General features: G+C 37.9%; 2 protein-coding genes across 3 annotated transcripts in view; both read right to left on the bottom strand.

The window, feature by feature from the left end:
• The window catches only part of LOC103176806 (NCK-interacting protein with SH3 domain), a 47656-nt gene that overhangs the window by 21174 nt on the left and 7066 nt on the right, over positions 1-19416 (bottom strand). The window lies entirely within an intron of this gene.
• Positions 4066-18898, bottom strand: LOC103176722. Of its 2 annotated transcripts, XM_007890451.2 has the most exons (12): positions 18586-18898; positions 17685-17754; positions 17353-17588; positions 16967-17242; positions 16674-16881; positions 15321-15509; positions 14045-14181; positions 11513-11734; positions 10932-11238; positions 7715-7963; positions 7158-7306; positions 4066-7060 (listed from the first exon to the last, which is right to left on the bottom strand). In XM_007890451.2, exons 1-12 carry the CDS (start codon positions 18618-18620, stop codon positions 6847-6849), a joined length of 2292 nt encoding a protein of 763 aa, XP_007888642.1. In that variant the 5' UTR covers positions 18621-18898; the 3' UTR covers positions 4066-6846. The 2 variants fall into 2 exon arrangements, with proteins under 2 accessions (XP_007888642.1, XP_007888643.1); XM_007890452.2 differs by lacking the exon at positions 7158-7306 and having other exon boundaries at positions 6986-7060.

Genomic DNA, 19416 nt, shown 5'->3' with positions numbered 1-19416 from the left:
ACATTGCAGCAGGAAAGTAAGCATGTCTTATCTGTCTGTATCTTGGGTACACACCATAACCAGGATATATCCTCTTCAATGGAACCTGCCTTATTTTTGTGGCTCTCTGCAGTCCTATTACTTAAGAGATATTCAATTCCAGGAAAGGGTGCAAGTTGTTGTCATTGTTATGGCTATATTCCATCATTAACATTGTAAATTGCACTCTAAAGTTGTAGGGACAAAGCCACACATAAAATCTTACGACCAAAATAGAAGAGAGATACTGATGATAAATCACCAATGGGAACTCCAAAAGTGGAAACCAAAGCAAACTGTACACAACACAAAACAAAAATACTCCACAATGTACTCAAGGCTATAACAGACTGTCAGACACTATTTGTTCTTTAGTTTCCAGTATAAGGAACCAAAATGTAAATTCTTCTACTTTTACTTGCCTGGAGCACAGGCCTATTTCGTTCAATGCTGATTTACTTGCAAGAGCAGTATGTTTTTCTTGTCATAATTATGGTTCTCTGAAGGGCATGGTGCCATGTTTGCTTTTTTACAATAAAATGTAAATCATTGTTAAGTCAACAGGGATTCAGCATTTTGCATGAAAGAATGAAATACTGTACTTGGATAAAGTTTAGCTGAAAGCTGGTAGAGGTAGAGAAGCTGGAATGCTGACAGTTTTACACAACTACGAAATTACTTTGGGTAAGGGAATTGAAACGTTATTCAAACATACAAGACCTCATTGAAGTACAAAACTAAAAAAAACTTCACCTCCTGAGAGAACCTTGACTAAAACACAGATTTTAATAATAATCCTTGCATTCGGGAGAGTGCCTTAACACGTTGTTGAGATGGCGCAAAGCATTTTGCAGGATATACTGTAAATTGGATTGGCTGTGTATTTTGTGGACAATACCCAGCAGACAGTTGCGCACAGCAATGACCCACAAACAGCCAGAGTGTGGGGACTGTAGGCCAGGACACTGGGAGAAACTGCCTCCTCTTGTTGAATATCTCATTCAGAGAATGGCAACAACAATAAAAACAAGAATAACCCGCATTTATGGCGGAGGGATTGACGGAAAGAGTTCCAAAGTTTTGAGGGTAGCGACTGCAAGCATGGCTGCTGATGGTGGAGCGGAGAAGACGAGGGACAAGCAGGAGCCAGTGGTGGCAGAGGGTGATAGTAAGTAGAGGGAGTAAGCATGTCGGAAAGGTAGGAAGGTGCCAGGGCATGAGATTTGTGGACGTGTGTGAGGATCTTGATGTCGATCCATTTTGTGATAGGGGACAGTGGAGCCTCGCGAGGAGGACTGGTGTAATGGGGGTACAGAGGATGTTTTGAATTAGTTGGATTTTGTGGATAGTGGAGCGAGGGAGACCGGCAAAGAGGGGATTGGAATAGTTGAGGCAGGAAGTGATGAAAGCGTGGTCAAGGGTTTTGGGCATTGGCCACTTTCAGACCTGCCTTTTCATATACCTTCTTTGGCCTCCCAGTTCCGCCACAAACTCCAACTCATGCAAAACTCCACCCACACCTTTACTAGCACAACACGTTGCATGCTCTTCGCTCTATTCCTCATTAGGCTCCACTGGCTCTATCTTCCAGTGGTTCTAATCAAAGCCCCTAACCTTCACCTGCACCCTCGCTCCTCCCTACCTCTGTGATCGTCTCCGGTCTCACTATTCTGCTTGCACATCCTCAACACCATCCCACCCCCATCATGAGTAATCAGCCACTATGCTCCTACCATCTGGAACTCTTTTCCTCAGCCTCTGCATCTCAGCCGTTGCTTTCTGACACTGTCTCTGTAAATCGCTCCACAACACTGCGTGAAGGCCATTGTTTTAAATGTGTCGTTGAAGCAGTCTACTGGCTCTCAAGCATTAAATGCAGTGGGTAATAATGGTCATTCGCATGAGTGAAGGAAATTTTGTTGAATTGTGATTATTTTAGCTGAATAAGTTGTATGTTCAGTTTGATTTTCTTTAAGAGTCTAAGAAATGGAGAGATAACCTTATGGATGATGTCTGTTTCATTATGAATTATTTATTTGCTACTCTTTGCAGTCAGGAGACTGTGGGAATATTACTTGGTTGTTTAAATCCAGTGTGGCAGAAAACTCCTAATATATTTTTCTGTACTTAGTTTATTAACTGAGTCTTTCATACATTTTGCTTTTAATATTAATGTGAATAAGCTGACATTTTCCTTGCATTATCAATTGTGGAATTGGCATATATGGAAAACATCTTACACAATAAGGTGCCTCTGTTGCTCTGAGACAGAGCTGCAGTATCTACTTTGAATTAGTAGAACTTTTTAAAGAAAGAATGGGAATAGTAAACAAAAGTAAGCAAACCTCTTTAGGCTCCACAGGAAGAGAAGACTTAAACTCACAATCCAGGCTGTATTGAGAAGACTTAAACTCTCAATCCAGTGCTGTATTGTTGAAAATTACCTTTCAGACAAAACATTCAACTGATCATGATTCAGATGGTCATTAAAGATCCCACAGAACTGTTCTGATGACCAACAATTTTCCACTGTTCTGGAATATATTAGAGCCTCATCTAAATTCAACGAAAACAGAATCTTTGGTCATTCAGAATATGTCGGTTGTGGGTGCTGAACATGGATGTTTCCAGTAAGTTACTCAGTACCCAGAGAACTCTCTCCTGTTATCTCAAAGAGCTCAATTCAACTGGTGTATTGGATTTGAGACCAGAGGTTCTGGGATTGAATCTCTGAGGAGATCCACTCAGCTGTTCAGCCTTCTTGAAGGCCGATGAAATGAATTACCACGTCTAAAAATATCAGCTAGTCTAGCTCATCAACAAGATTTAGGAAGTGTAGTCACATTCCCAACAGTACTAAAGCTCTAATCATAGAGCAATCCAAGATGGGTAAGTACCATACTAAGTAGCTACTATTTTTTCCCTTCCCTCAAGTCAGGATAGCTAAACCTAAACATTATCTTCAAACATCAACTGTGGAACATGGCAACGCATTGCATTTCCCACCAAAATTGGCAGGTAATGGTGCAGGTAATTTAAACTAAATGCATTGAAATTGTAAACACAGGCTCATATAAACAGAACACTTTAAATCCATGCTGTTAGCCACAGCACATTTGCAGCCCATAATTGTGGTGGAATGCAACACCTGCAATTCTTCATCTTGGCATCATGTTGAATAGTGAAATTATTTAATTTAGCAGTCAATAGTTAACCTGGATTTCATTTCTGACTTATAAAGGCATGAATATACTACTTACAGCAACGCCAAACTTTTAGAAGCACCATTGAATGAGTGGATCACAAAAGAAAGACTTTACGAAGCATATGCCACTTAGGGTCGGTTCTCACAATATTGGCGTTAAAAGTGAACTTTTTCAAATGCTGTGCAGCTACAATTTCACTTCAAACTTACATTTTTTATTAGATCTAGAACAAAGAAAATTTAAACTCAGTTCATCAGCATAATCTGAACCCAGATATTATGACTATTCCTTGCATTTGCATTATGATATATACAATCACGTTTAGACAATATTCTGCCCAACAACTATTCATCGCAATGTTTTGTCGTTGTTCACATTTAATGATTTGCAGCATTTAAATTGAATCTTACAAAAATCTACGTGAAACATTCAATATTTAAAGCAAGTTACGATGAGAGATTTAACCTATAGCCATGGCAAGTAGCAAGGTTAGGAAACAAGATAATTCCAAGTCTCAGCATTGTCATAGTGTCCAGGGACACAAAAGATTAATTTAGGAATTTTAGCCCTGTAATATTTTTTGCCTAATATTGACAGATTTTATTTCTTCAATTAATCTCGAGTAGGTCAAATTTTCTATTTGACAAGGATTCTACTACAGAAAAAAAATTATATAAATTCATTATATAATTATATCTTATGCAGAAGAAATGTAATAACAATTGCAAGCGATATTTTTTCAAATGACCTCCTACAATATCACCGACTGTGAGATACATTTCCGAATACCAAATAAAAAGGCTTGTGTGCGTAGCTTAGGAATTTTTCACATCAAAAGCGATTCCTGCAACAAACTGGTAACACCTTTATTTTCTTTTGACCAACAGCAGCCTGTATACAATACAAAGTCACAATACAGTAAATTCCAGATAAGCACAGCCACATACCTGATCCAAGTATAATTCTGACCCAAGCACAGAATTCTAAATGCATCAAATTACTTCCCATTCCCCCCAATACATAGAATGCTTCTTCCAAATATAATTTTTAAATGCACCATTATGATCCAAGCATATTTCCTCTAATATTCCCGTTTTCAATGCTCAGCACATTGTATACTGTCAACCAATTACCAACTAAACATAACATCACATTAGTAATTAAATGATTAGCACATTAGCACCTTCCTGAAAGAGGATTTTTTTTGTTATTTTTCACAAAAGTGAAGTATATTGTGAAGTTCTGATAAATATTAAAATGTTTAATGAATGAAAAGCCTGTGGTAAGAAATACTACAAATGGTTCATGCAATCTATAGAAATTTTGATACAGTAACTTTTTGGCAAACTAGTGTTTAAGACTAACTACTTAGATATTACAAAACAGTGAACATATTTTGCAATCAACTAAAGTTGCTTATCTAAGCAAGCGGTGTCAAAACAGATACAATGGACCCATTTACTACCAAATCCAATATACAAGCCAAAGAAATAGTTCCAGTAGAAAACAAAATGCAACAAGATCATCCAAGAACAAATTGTTATTGTTTCACAACTGGTAAAAAGTGAAATAAGATGTACGAGTTACAAAATGGAATAAGTGATTAAAATGCTTCTTTGGAAGATGTATTTCAATAATACCAAATATGTGCTAATACCAAATGCATGTGGTGAAACAATGGTGAAACTCAATTCCATTCCAATTGTAAACAAAGGAGGGCACTCACACATCTGATGGCCTAATACAACAATAATTGACTGAATTGTTGTACAGGCGAGCAAGAAATCAACATTTTAACCATCTGTACACAGCAATTGAAGTCATGTAGTGAGAGCACCCTCGCTTATCCAATTATGCCAATGAATAAAGTGTTTATATTAGAGCTTGGAGTATGCATACATTAAAGGAGTTGTGTTTCCAAGATAAATGTACCGTTTCTAGAGCTGGCATTCTTTTTTTTTTAATTCCCCTGATCCAGAAATAGACCCATTTAATAGAAAAATAATTTCTTAAGATTTATAAATAAATCACTCTTCTGTCCACACCAGATAGTTATCTCAAAAGTGAAGAGCACATAGAGCTCAAACAATTCCCTCTGTTATCTTTCTCCCCCACCACCTGGTTTTGCATTTCCTGTAGAGCATCTTCGCTGCATTAGAACAAACGTGCCTAAAACAGCAGCAAGCCTGCAGCCTGTAAGTTACGTTAGAATTAAAACGACTATACAAGAAATAAACCCCAACAGGCTACCCACAGGCACTAGTGAAAAGTGTGGGTGGGGTAGGGGAGAATTATTCAGGAATTAACAGCTCCTTTAATTCTGCAGCTTGAATTCTGCTTTGCAAAGGAGATTAAAATTAGAAACAAAAACGTTTATGAAAGAAAAAAATAAGTATAAATGAGCGTAACATAGGGCTGTATTGTATTACATGGTAAACAGATTATGCTACTGAAAGCTAGGATAGTAAATGGACTTCACTGTACTAGTAACAACAAAATCACAGATCTAGTTCTAAAGAGCAATGTAACCCTTGCATGGGGGTGTTTTGGTTCTGATATGATGCTTTTGAGATACTGGACCTGTTCTGCATTATTAAAAAAAACAAAGTAACAGATGGGACAGTTTTCATACTGATCTATACATGTAAGACAACTTGGTCATTCTGAAAATTGAAGCCTTCATCAAAAGGTTTATATTAAAAAAATAAATGTTACCGATACAAATGACAAATGAAAACTCAGATAAAACCCCAAATCGGACCTTTCTGCATTGCATACAGAAAGCTGGGATCTGTAACTCCCTGAAATAATACACAGCCCAACCCCTTCAAAAAAAAATAGCTTTACATATCTCTTAAAATCACATTTACTGTTATTATTTTAAAATATCTCTCAAATGGAATAATCAATATGCCCTTCAAATTGCACAATTTTGGAAAGGTTCACAGCATATCGTATCACTTTTTCACCATGGGATCTAAAAATTAATTTTAAACCCCGACATACTCCCAGAGCATTTTTTAAAATACACATTTGATTGAACATTGACTTTTCAGAGCAGACAGATTTAGGATACAATTTCAGAGGCTGCTTCTTCCTATCTAACCAGTACCTATGTCTTACATCCGTTCCAGAAACCATAGCAGCCGATCTAGAATGTTATTACTCTAAATCTTTAATACAGAATTACATCCAATCAGTTGACAGGAGAAACTTTTTCTTTAAAGTCTAAGAAAGGTAAAGTGAATATCAAGGGTTTTTTTGGTTAAAAAGGTACCAATGTTGCTAGTCATGGATAACCCACCTGTACTTAAACTAATATATAAAAGTCCTGTTTTGCTAGTTCTTCATTGTATGGTAGACATGCTATGGTGTGGAAGCAAGTGGTGTTGGATTCTCAATCAGCAATAAAGGAACAGTATACAGAATACTGGTAGATGCCTTTTATTTTAGGCAGTGTAATGTAATGTAAGGCTAATGTAATGTAAGGCAATGTACATTTTTTTGTAATACAATTACAAACAACGTAGCACCAGAGAATAATCACGAGTTAAAGAAATTAGATTTCCTCCCTCTTTTGTCATGCATGTCCGGAGACACCAGCAGTCAGCGGCAACCATTTTCACTCAGAATCGGACAAAGGATCCAGATCGGATTCCGTTGAGTCAGATTCTGTTTTGGATTCTTCCCCTCTTCTCCATTCTTTGAGGAGAAGCCTCCACTGTTCAGCTTGCAGCCAAGCAGCATACGCTGCATCTAAGTAATCCTGCGCCTCTTCAGGCTTCTCCAAACATAGCCTCAATAATTGGTCAAGCTGGTCAGAAGTAAGCCGATTCCTATAAACAAAGATAAAAATAGAAAATGGAAAAACATGAGTTGCTAATAAATCAGATTAGAATCAATAGGTGGTTGATTTTCAACTTAAGAATATACCTGTATTTGTTTTTTATCAAGTTCACAGAGGAAAATCCCCTCTCGGGTTCAATAGTCGATGCAGACATCACCACACAAACCTCTGATAGTATTGAGAAGTTTGGATATTCTTTTCTCCACATATCAGAGTGTGCCAGATCAATGCAAACCTGGAGAGGGGAGGAGGGGAAAGAAAAAGGAAATTCACTAAGATGGCTTTTTTTCCTCCAAAAATACAAGTAAACCTTGCAATCAGGTTTAGAGAAGTTCCATACTAATCACTGATCCAAAATCCAAAGCACACCTTGATACTTGAGGTATGAAATATTCATAAAGGTGCACGTTGTAAACCAGATTTTACAGAATGGGAAGTAACAGAATAAAGTAACAGAACAGAAATATAGAACTTTACGTTCTATGTATGCATTCTTCTTTTCAATATTCGGCATGATATACAGAATACTAATTTTTCACATACATTTGGGTGTATTTTTAAGCAAAGGAGACTCAATAATAGAGAGAACCTACTAAACTTTTAAAATGTCTTAATGTTAATCTATTTTTGAAGCGCAGCTTACTTCATCCAAACTCTCTCCTTTTCTGGTTGCAATTAGGTATTTCATTTGGTCCCATTCAGCAACTAGATCCTTCCCATTGTTGGAAAGAAGGTCTGAAAAATGATTCTGCAGTGCTGCGGCCTCGTTGTTCCCATACTGAGCAAGTTTCTCAGGGTCAGAAGGAATCCTATCAGGATCCAGAATCCGAAAAGCTCTGATGATCACATTATCAGGAAATCGCTCCTTCAGGCTATCAACAATAATTCTCACCTGAAAAAAGAACCATAAATGTAAGACTTGAAACAAATGTTTAATTTTTTGCCTATGATTACTTAACAAAACATGTTCTGCTTTCTCTGGCACTTTTAATTACTGAACACAAATCCCAGTGAGTGAATTTGTTTTCTATCTCTTTTATATTAACACAATACACGACTCCCTCCTGTATAGTTTTTCATCCTCACAATGAATGCATGGATTGTTGTATTCTAATACTAGTTTACTTTGCCTCACTGAAGACAGTGTAAGTGACCCTACACAAGTGAGCAAATTGGAGACGAGAGGGCAGACTGAGAAAAAAAAAATCAGATGTCTCCTGCTTGCTGAGCAAAATATTGAATACAGAATTTGTTTTACAGGCTGCCAAAAACTTTCCAATAACCATTCAATATTAAGTCTGGACTTGGGTATAACAAGCACCATTTCCAAGTTTGCGGACGACACAAAGTTAGATAGGGTGGTAACCAGTGAGAAGGATAGGAGCCAACTGCAGGAAGACATAGACGGAATGGTAAAATGGGCAGACACACGGCAGATGAGTTTCAATGTAGAGAAATGCGAAGTAATGCATTTCGGTAGAAAGAATGAGGGGAGGCAATATAGGCTGGTAATACAATCTTAAGGGGGGGAAAAGAACAGAGAGTCCTGGGGGTGCAGGTAAATGAATTCTTGAAGGTGGCAGGACAGGTAGATAAGGCTGTAAAAATGGTAAATGGGATTCTAGGCTTTATAAATAGGGGCGTAGAGTACAAGAGTCAGGAGGTGATGATTAACCTATATAAAACACTGGTTAGGTCTCAGTTAGAATACTGTGCCCAGTTCTGGGCACCACACTATAGGAAGGATGTTAAGGCATTGGAAAGGGTGCAGAGGAGATTTACGACGATGGTACCAGGAACGAGGGACCTTGATTATGAGGAAAGGCTGGAGAGGTTAGGATTATTCTCATTGGAGCAGAGAAGGTTACGAGGAGACCTAATAGAGGTCTTCAAAATCATGAGGGGATTTGATAGGTTGGAAGGGGAAAAAACTGTTTCCACTGGTGGGTGTGTCGGTGACTCGAGGTCAGATTCAAAATAGTCTCTAAAAGAAGCAGAGAGGTGAGAATTTTTTTTTTCATGCAGCGAGTTGTTCAAATCTGGAACGCATTGCCTGAAAGGGTGGTCCAGGCCGATTCAATAACTACTTTTAAAAACGCGGTGGATGGGTTTTTGAGGAGGACGGGTTTGTAGGGTTATGGGGAAAGGGCCGGGAGTGGGATTGACATTAATTGCTCTATTCAAAGAGCCAGCACAGACTCGATGGGCCAAATGGCCTCTTTTTGTGCTGTACAACTCTATGATTCTATGAAGTCAGCCTGTCAATGTCAATTAATTGTCAACCCTCTCACCTTGGAGTCAGAAGGTTGTGGGTTCAAGCCTCACATTAGGACTTTGAGCTCATAGTTTGACATAGGCTGATACTCCAATGCAGTGCTGTAGCAGCACTGCATTGTCAGAGGTGCCGTGCTTCAGATGAGACGATAAACCAAGATCCCATCTGCCTGTTCAGGTGGATGATGAATCTCATGGCACACTTTGAAAAGAGAAAGGAATTTCTTCTGGTGTTTTGGCCAACAATCCCCTCAAATAAAATTGGTCATTCTTTTCATGGCTATGTGATATTGCTGTGAGCAAATTGGCATTAGTCTACAAATATATAATCAATGCACTTTACAATACACCCTGTGAAGCATTTTCAGACATCTCAACAGCATAATAATGTGCTCTATCAAATGCAAGGATTACTATCAAGTGGACACCGAATTTCCAATAAGGTTCTATGACGTCTGACACTGAAAAGTTATTTAATGAGATGTTAAGGCATTCATCACTGTTTTAAATAATAATCTTTCCATTGGATATAGAGCCTCATCACGTTGTTGAGATGTCTCAATCACTTCAACAGAATATATGTCACATTTCAGGGAGGACATTATAGATTTTCAAGAAGTTTAATGTGTTAGAGAAAGCAAACCTGGAATGGTCCTTTTGGATATGCCAAGGAGAAGGTTTAAGGTTATCAAGGATAATTTCTGGGCAGATGAAAAAGCATTTCTTCATGAAGAGGGTTATCACACTTCTGCATAAAGAGAGTAATCAATAGCTATGAGAACACAGGACTCATTTAAGAAATTAGCTGAATGCTGTAATGGGAAGATGGCATAGTTGGTATTCTAGGCGATATAAAATTAGTTTTATGGCTTTTCACCCAAACCTCTGGTGTAATTAAAAAAAATTTAAATGGGTTCCTTGCAGAACATTAGATGAGAGGGTCAACTCCAATCATCGATGAAATGGAGGGGTGTACAGCCAATTCTTTTAGGACACAGAAGAGGAACCCTACTTCATAAAGCCTGAAATTTTGATGTTGGCAATGTTTAGCTAGTATTTGTTGAAATATACTGTGACTTGCCGGTCATACACAACTCTGAACTATGCACAATTCCAATCTTTCTAAAGGTCAGATTTAATGCTAAGACTCAATGAGGTTGGAAATCATATCCTTGCTAGTAAAATATTGTTCTGCCGGATGATGTAGAACAGCCATTTATTAGGAATGTTATTCAAAGCTAGAACTGATCTTAAAAACAGTTTGCCCTGACCTCATTTATAATAGGAAATGTGAATGCAACACCAAGACCAAGCAAGAAACATTCAAATAAACCAACGCAGCTCATGTAAGAGCCAGATTTAATTATTTTGATCTGAAGTCAGGAAAAATATGACAATTGAATACTAAACCAGAATGTAATAATACAATATATAATATTATTATACCAGGATGTAGAGCAAGGAGACACAAATCTTATTGGATGACCAGCAAAGCACTAAAATGAAGGTTAAATTCATGTCTTGGATTAGTATTGATTATTTTTAATGTCTTGCTGACATCATAGCCTTTAAAAACATCTACTAACCAGAGCTTTAACAGGGGCTGCTATCTCATCAGTGGCTTTTGCTGCTGTTTTATGAAGTATGGGTCCATGTGGTTTTCTTGAAGTAGGGGGTCTAGAAAGAGCACCACTTTCAAGCATCTGTATTCCAAGGAGAAAGCTGCTCTCCCATAATATATTATTTCCAAGATATTTGCATTCAAGGAGGTTGATTGTTGCTTGGACCCTTTCAGGAACTCTGACCGGGTTTACAAATTTTTCGTGAAAAAATAGTGATAGGTTATCCAAGTGGTGGAGAAGATCTCTCAAGAAAAAGATGGCAAGTAGAATGCTGCAAAGGTACAAAATAAAAAAAATGAATACACCATAAACATATAGAACTTCTCTAATATTGTTAACTAAAATTCACAGCTAATTCAGTCTAAAAATTCAGACTAAAATTCTTGGAAATCAAGAAGCAAATACTGCCAATGTTTACTTGAGCATCAAGTGATCCAAAATTGCTCAAACAAATAAACCTATCTATGGTGCTAGATGTTTAAAACTTGAGCTCTGAAAATTACAGGTCATGAAATGAGCTTGAATAAAAAATTTAAATACAGTACCGAGGTTGCTGAAGTTTAAGTAGGATGCTTTCTGCTGTGATGTCATGGTCTACATTACTCATATCAGAAAAATAGATTATTAAAGTTTGATAAGATTTGCAAATTGCTTGGACTGCTCTCCCTCGGTTTATCCACTTGAGATTGCGGGCCTTTGCCAGTTTGATGGTGCTTAACTCCAGGACATTGAAGACCTCTTCCAAACCACTATGCTTAACAGTGGATCTTAAAAAAAACAGGAGAAAGAAATTGTCAATTTACAATAAATTGCAATTCTGTGTAGCAGGGAAGGGACTGAGTGGTGCAGCAGGTTAGAACACTTTCAGCTCTGGCTCTTAAGGCTAAAATCCTGCTCCAAGCGGGGATAAAAATCTCTAATCTCAGACAGCAGATAACTGATCCAAGTAAAATGAACCTGGAATGTCTTAGTCCATCTCACTTGACTAAAGTTCACAGAACAAAATAGCTGAATATATTAGGGCTATTCTGAAGCAGGTGCACTCAGAGATCATAGGAAAAAATTAAAAACTGCAGTATTGGAATGCACATATGAGGCTTTGTAATTGCTCCAGGTGAGCTAATATAGGTGGTGTCTGACAGAAGGCTTGACTGTTTTGTTTGGTCAGCCAGGTGTTTGACATGAAGAAATCCATCACCATGCTTAAGCGAGTTCCACATTTGTATGCCATGTACACATGGAATTTTGCCTGCGTCTGGAATGTAATGCCCACTCTCTCCCTGGAGGGACTCACCCTACTTACTTAATGTTAGAGTATTAGGTGCAGGATGGCAATAATCAAAGCTTGGTGACCCATGTGTGCCCAATGAGGCAATGCTGGCATTTCACCAGGTAAAACCTTAGCTTGCCATTGAGAGAGCTACCCTCTCGACTCTCTTCCCTCTCCTCGCTCCCTCCCTTCCCTCCCCTCACCCTGACCATTTTCCCCCCTCCTCGCTCCCTCCCTTCCCTCACCCTGACCATTTCCCCCTGCTCGGGTCCTGACCCAACTGTGCAGCGCCTTGGGACGTCCTCCTGACGTGAAAGGCGCTCTATAAATGGAATCTTGTTGTTGTTGTTGTTTTCACTGCTTGTCCAGTTGGTACACCTTATCAATTAGGCCCTTGGCTTGCAGAGTTAACAGGAGCTGAGTGGGAAGAAACCTGGCTCCCAATGACTGGTCTGGCCTCCAAGTCCTACCAATGAGCCAAGCTGGCTGGTTGGTCATCAGCAGTACTCTGGAGGTGTGTGGCCCACTTGGCTCAGGTACCAGACAACTGAGACCACCATAGAAGATTGACTCCATTCCAATGAACTCCAAGGAGATCCCACTTATCTCCCATCCAAGGAGGAGAGACACCAGATGGTTATTTGAAATCGAACAAGCGCAGGTTTGAGCCCTCGCTAGATGGACAGAAGGTACCAGGAAATTCCTGTGAGCTTCCAGTTGAGCAGCACAGCTCTGCATGAAATACAAGAGCATTTCCACCATCCTCCTGCTCACAGCATGGACACATATCTCTACCCACTGAGTGATAGTTCCAACAGGTGGAGCTGCAGCTGCTTATCTCCCTGCATACCAATCAAGGTGGACACTAAGGTTACCAAGCTCTTCATGTATGAACACGAGTGCATGAACCTGTACTCCAGGTAATGTCTTGAAGCAGCTGTCATCCCAAATCCGAGTTTCCTTATCAGCTATTCGATGGACATCTGCCTTCTGCGTGATGCAATGATCTTTACAAGACAGTTTGCAATGCGTTAGCCACCTTCATGTTCCAGAGGTCCAAACCAGACTTAGTTAGCACCAACTGCTTATTCAAAGTCCTTTTGTGAGTGACTTTGACAAATAGAAGTACTTACCATGAAGCTGATTGCCTTCAGGCAGCTCAGCTACAGGTCAATATATACCAGTGCCCTCCCACCCTGCAGCCGTATCCCCCAGTTACAAATCCACCTCACTCATCCTAGACTTTACGAGTTGGCTGAAGGAAACCTGTCTTCGGTATGCTCAGGAGCTCAGAACCATGAAGGAAAACATGTCTTATATGTCACAGGCTTAACACACGTTGGGACCTTGCTTTCCTTAGAGACACGAGAACAACCAGAGTGCCCTTTACTCTTTCTCAACACAGTCCCGTAGGACAGTATCCAAGCAAACATTGGTGTCCACCACAACCCCCAGATACCAATAAGAATCAACAGTTAGGACTGATGCCTTTCGTATCTTCCGATCAATACCTGCAACGTCCACTCTTGAGCTGCACAGTGCCTTATTACCGCACTTGGGGGCACCCACCATCATGTCCCACTGAGTGACCCAGTGTTCAAGATGGTGAGTGTAGCGCACGAGATCCCCAAGTGAGTCCGCCAACAGCACAATATCATCTGCAAACAGAAATGCCGCAATTCAGTCAGGAATGCCTAGAATAGATACACCAAGTCCACCTGTATAGGAAGGTGAACTCACGAAATGGGTGGTTTTAGTTAGCTTAAGTCCCATTATAATTTCAGCGTACCTGTTTAGTCTATTTTACCTGGAAAAGTATGAATAAATAGCTTTGAAGCATCCATCTATTTCTTCAAAAAGGGAAATGTCATTATATGCCTCTTTAATGGCCAGAGCTTCTGAGTGTACCACAAAGTGCTGCCCAAGTAGCCATGGAATATCTACCTGCAATAAAATGACGGCATAGATTGGTTCATCATGTACAATAAAAGAACGGTTTAATAAGCTACACTATATTACTGTGTTGATCCAAATTTAGTCAAAACAATTTCTGCTATTTCTGGATTATGGCATTTTAGAGACTCTTTCCTCCACTTGCCTATGCTTAAAAACACAGCTGTAAGGTTGGCAGATGCTAAGACATTTGGTTACGCATTGGGGTGTTACTAGAATTAAAACCAAACCACAACAGCTTGCAATTATATAGCTCCCTTCACGCTGTAGTGTCTCGGAGCGCTTACAACACTAGTTCAACTTCTTTATCACTCAGGAGCATAGCCATGTTAAGAGACAATGACCAAGCTTTGAAATGATACCCGATATAAAGGGTGCTATATAAAGGCAAATTGTTGTTGCTTTAATTTGAAGAAATCCTACAGTTTCTCCTACCAATAATACTGTGTAGTACATAAATATTAAGTATGATTCTGTGCAAAGAATTCTTAGAACTGAATCCATAATCCTAACAATTCTTTGCTAAGCAGTATGTAGACCAACTGGTATGGCATTGAAGTTATCTTTGAAAAATGAATCTCACTTCACTCACTTCAGTGCATACGTATACCTAATATAGATAGGCTAGAAAAACATTGCACTTGCATTTCAAACTCTTTTCCCCACTCTGTGTATTGTTGCCGTATTTTTCTAGAAGCTCTTAATACTTCAGGAATGACAGTTTTAAAGGGAAAAAACATTGTGAGTAATATACAGTGTTGTCAATTTCAAGATAAGGCAACATTTCTAAATTTGTAAAAGTTTCAAATCTGATATTTGTTCTTGGCAAGTTAATTAAATGTTTTGTGATATTAGTTCAGTGATTACCTGTAGCAATGCTCCAAGAAATGCAAGGCTTTCGATGGCTCAGATTTAATTTTTACCAGTGGGAAATTCCATGAGTAAAAGTAAATTCCCAAGGCTTATCATCAAAGCTTAAATGTAATTCTCTATCACCCCAGAAACATTCATTAATATACTGTAATATAAAACAATATCCCTATTCTGATCATTTAAATAGCATTTCCAAGTAGGAATGCCATTTGGTTTGACAGACCAAAATCTTTTAAGAGCAAACATAACTATTTTACCTTAAGCTTGACATGAAGGCCTCCTTTTGAACCCATCATGATGGCTGATCCATTTGTTGTTATCATTGCCATAGATTGGAAACAGATCTGGTGTTCAACATAGAACTTCTTTATGGATTTATATAGGGACATAGCATCAGCCTTACCATCCAAATACAGCAGCTTTATGAATTTTACCTGCAGCTCTGTCTGTATACAACATATAAAAAAAAGTTTTTTTAAAAAATTAATAATAATCCACTCCTCCTCCTCCTTTTGAAACTAAGCTAGAAAAGTGGATAATTAGATATAAATGTTGAGAGAGAACAAAAAATATAAAGTTTACACTGGTTGTAACAAAGAAAAAAGTTTTAAAAGATTTCACCTTTGGAATACAATAGCTCAAGTGCTAAAGTATCAGCCCTCTGAATAGCACATTAAAAGGTATGTAAGTGAACACTGATCAAGATTCCAATTCAGTTACGTCTCTCGATAATCTTTCAATAGTTCACTGCCACCAAATCTCTAGATTGTAGGCTAAAGTAAGACAGCCAGCAGAGCTACTAGATATTACAATCTGTTCGCCAATACCAGAAATATGTTTCATTAGTTCTTGGGATACCTAGAAGTGGTGGGACTTTCCATTGCAAAACAAAATATGTCACACTTGCTTTCCCTCAACTACATTTTAGCTAACATCTATTGCTTGATAGTAGCACAGTTCTGAATATTGTACAATTTTCAGCCAGTGAACTCTTGATGGAAGATTATCATTCTCAAAAGAAGGGATATTAATGCACGGCTAAATGTTGGTAACAGTTTCATTGTTCATTTATGTAGATAATAATGATTTTTCTCCCTCTCCCAACATTTGAATACTAAAACCATCATTAAGACAAGGAATTCCCCAATTGAGAAAGCATGCTTCAATATCAGTGATTACACATGTATTAAATTCTTAGAATTTAGTAGAAGTCTACCAAACATATCAAAACATTTAAATTTCTGTAAACGATCCGCAAAATTATAATCTCTATCTACTCTTCAGATGTAAAACAAATGACTAAATGTGGGGAACATAAAAAAAAAACTATATGGCATTTATCACGACCTACCTGTCAGAATATTTTGTCTAGTTCCTGAAAGCAATACAAGCAAAAGGCAAGTATATGGATTGCATCTAGTTCAAATTCACTGAAATTAAGATAATGATATAATGAAAACCATGTTAGGAAACTGTCATTATATATTCCTGATCTTGGAAATAACTCCCTTAGTAGTTAAGTTGATTGCAATTTTTTCACTGAGAATTGGACAAATATGCATCCTATGAAAGCCCACCCCCAGTAAAGAAAGACAAGTGGAGAACTTTACCTTTGCTAGGAATTTTGTGTACATCAGCAGGTGCTTTTCAGTGGCAAACTCTGTACTTTCATCGACAACCAGAGAATGAACCCTGGCTTGCTTTAATGCCCTCAAGTTTTCTGCCTCAACCGGTTCGTTAAGTGCTGCAACAAATTGCCAGCTATAATTTTTGCTTCTGTGCCGTCTACCCAAAGACACACCATGGGTCTCTATTAACCTATAATAAAAAATAGTTGTGAGAAAAATATAATGTAAACAACATGGAAGAAATTTATTTTTGTAGAAGTACTACATTTCTTTACCTGTGTAAGCTTTTAGCTTTGGAAATGGGTAACTGTTCCTTGATTAACCAAAGAACATTTCTTAGGAGATGAACAATGTCATCTTTTGTATCACTGCTCAGAGCATCAGTAAATAGTGCCTTCTCCCAGTTGGCTGCATTTAACGGGACAGACAGCGCCTGAAGGTGTTCCCTGCTGGCCAGGTGGCGAAGCATATAATCTTTTTTCCAACCACCTTGTGGTTCAGACCTACCGCTTGTCCACTCTGTATCAGTAATGCTATTATCAACACAGACTCTAAAATAGAACACACAAACCAAAAAAAGTTTGTTTCCCTTGCATAAAAATCCATAAATATCAACACTGTTAATTTCAATGATACTTGCTTGTTAAATATAGATTCTTACTTGCAAAAACACTTGTTTTGCTGCTCATCATATACGAAACAGAACAGCCGTGGGTCCATTTGAAGCCATGATTTGATTCTACAATTACTTGCTCTACATCTTTTCACTGCTGCAAAATCGGAGTCGGAATTTTCTTTCAACTGACCATTAATACTATTAGCGTATAAATTGTCAGCCCCACCTTTGTCTTCATCTTCATCAATCTCATGGCCATTAACACATTCCTCCTCAGAATTCTGCAGAAAAATATAGTGAAATTACATTTTAAGTGATGACTTTTAAAATGAACTCATCATTAAAACAATTTTTAAAAAGTCAATCAAAAATGTTACCTCGGATGATCTTGTAGTTTTACGCTGAAACAATTCTAAAATAGAGCGATGTATTGTATGTCCATCCAAACTGGAAAATGTGAAACATGAAGTTAAAAATAAAATACGAAATGCTTAAATAAAAAAATGATAATTTTTAAATGTGTTTTTATCCCTTTTGCTTCTGTGATCACCAAAAAGGTTTTAAATCCTCTCTAACCCTCTCTTAATATCTCATATTTGGAGAACTCCTACTGGCATCACCTAATAATGCTCCCTTAAGGAATCAAAATCATTTCTTTTAATTATGAAAGCTAGCAGCTTCCCAAATCAGTAACAAAGAGTCATTCCATTCTAGAGAATCTGCACAATTTTAATCACCTAAAGAATTTCGACTCATCTTTGATTTTGGTAATTTTGAAACACCAGGCTTCTTCATTAACAGAGAATGGATTCCCCTATGGCAATAATTATCAAATGATTGTACTCTAGAAACTACAAGTCACTTAAAAAATTCCCCATTTTCTCCTCACTATATATGAAACATCAAAATAAAACCACAGACAAAAAAGCTAGCTTGTTGTTTTTATCTATTCACAAACTTAATTCTCCATTATTCAATCACACATATTCCTATACACTGACGATCAGTTTCATCACAATGGTTTCTGAGTCATTTTGCGCAGTAACATCATATGGCCCTGTGTAATTAGTTGATTGTGGTTATTAATTATTGTTATGGAATCTAGAATTCATGCAGAAGTGCATACACTCTGCAATGTTCTGTATTTATCGAAAGTTCAAAAGCCTGAATTATTTTGGTACTTCAAGCTTTAAGGATCCTTGACTACCCCATAATATTATTTTATTAAAAGGAATAAAAACACATTTAAATCACACTATATATTTTTTTTCCTCTTACCTTTCAAAACATAACTTGCACCCTTTTAGCGTCATAACTGCACATGAAAACCAGCTGGTCCTTCCACAGCCTTGCTGAGTTCCTCCATAGTTGCCCCATCTTGTCAACGAATATATTTGGCGATTCTCAAATGCTTCAGCAGTCCTTTCCTCACTGCAGCTCCAAAGCTTCCTCAAGTCCCCAATAACACCAAAAGGATAGAAAACTACTGACCACAGTTCCGGATCCCTGATTGATTTAAAAGCTGACCACACGCTTTTTTTAAAAAATTGTATACAGGCCAATTTTCAGTTTGCCAGTTTGCAGGGAAAAGAACAGCAGAAGCGCATATGACTGCAAAAAAACTCAGCAAATGTACTTGTATGTTTGTTCACAGAAATACTGCTCTAAATCTACTCTGTACATTGTACACAAAACTAAATTATGCCAAATTACTCTGACGTGCATTTCCCCTCCACCCATTTCATAAAGATATAAATGCCTGAAAAGAGACTGGTAATGCATTAACTGGTGGACACTTGTATCAAAATCTCAACCAAAAGATCTATTCTCAAAACCATTCAGTTTTGCTGTTAATCGGTTTACTGTTATTGCCATCTGCCGAACATTTGTGGCACATTCTAGAACAATGGCTGAATTCAAAATTGCTGCAGCACTTGGGCAAAAATCTTTGTAAATACCCTAAAGATTGTTATCATAACATCTGCAGTGATACAAAAATACCATGTGCATCACAAACGAAAGACTAATTTATAGGTTATTCCTCATTTCTTCAAATGTCTAAAATTCTCCAAAAAAAATGCTAGAGTTGTTACGAGCAGCAATATGTAA

This window comes from Callorhinchus milii, unplaced genomic scaffold, assembly GCF_018977255.1.
Source record: "Callorhinchus milii isolate IMCB2004 unplaced genomic scaffold, IMCB_Cmil_1.0 Scaffold12, whole genome shotgun sequence".
Classification (NCBI taxonomy): Eukaryota; Metazoa; Chordata; class Chondrichthyes; order Chimaeriformes; family Callorhinchidae; genus Callorhinchus; species Callorhinchus milii.
This window is presented reverse-complemented; position numbering and strand designations above follow the sequence as displayed.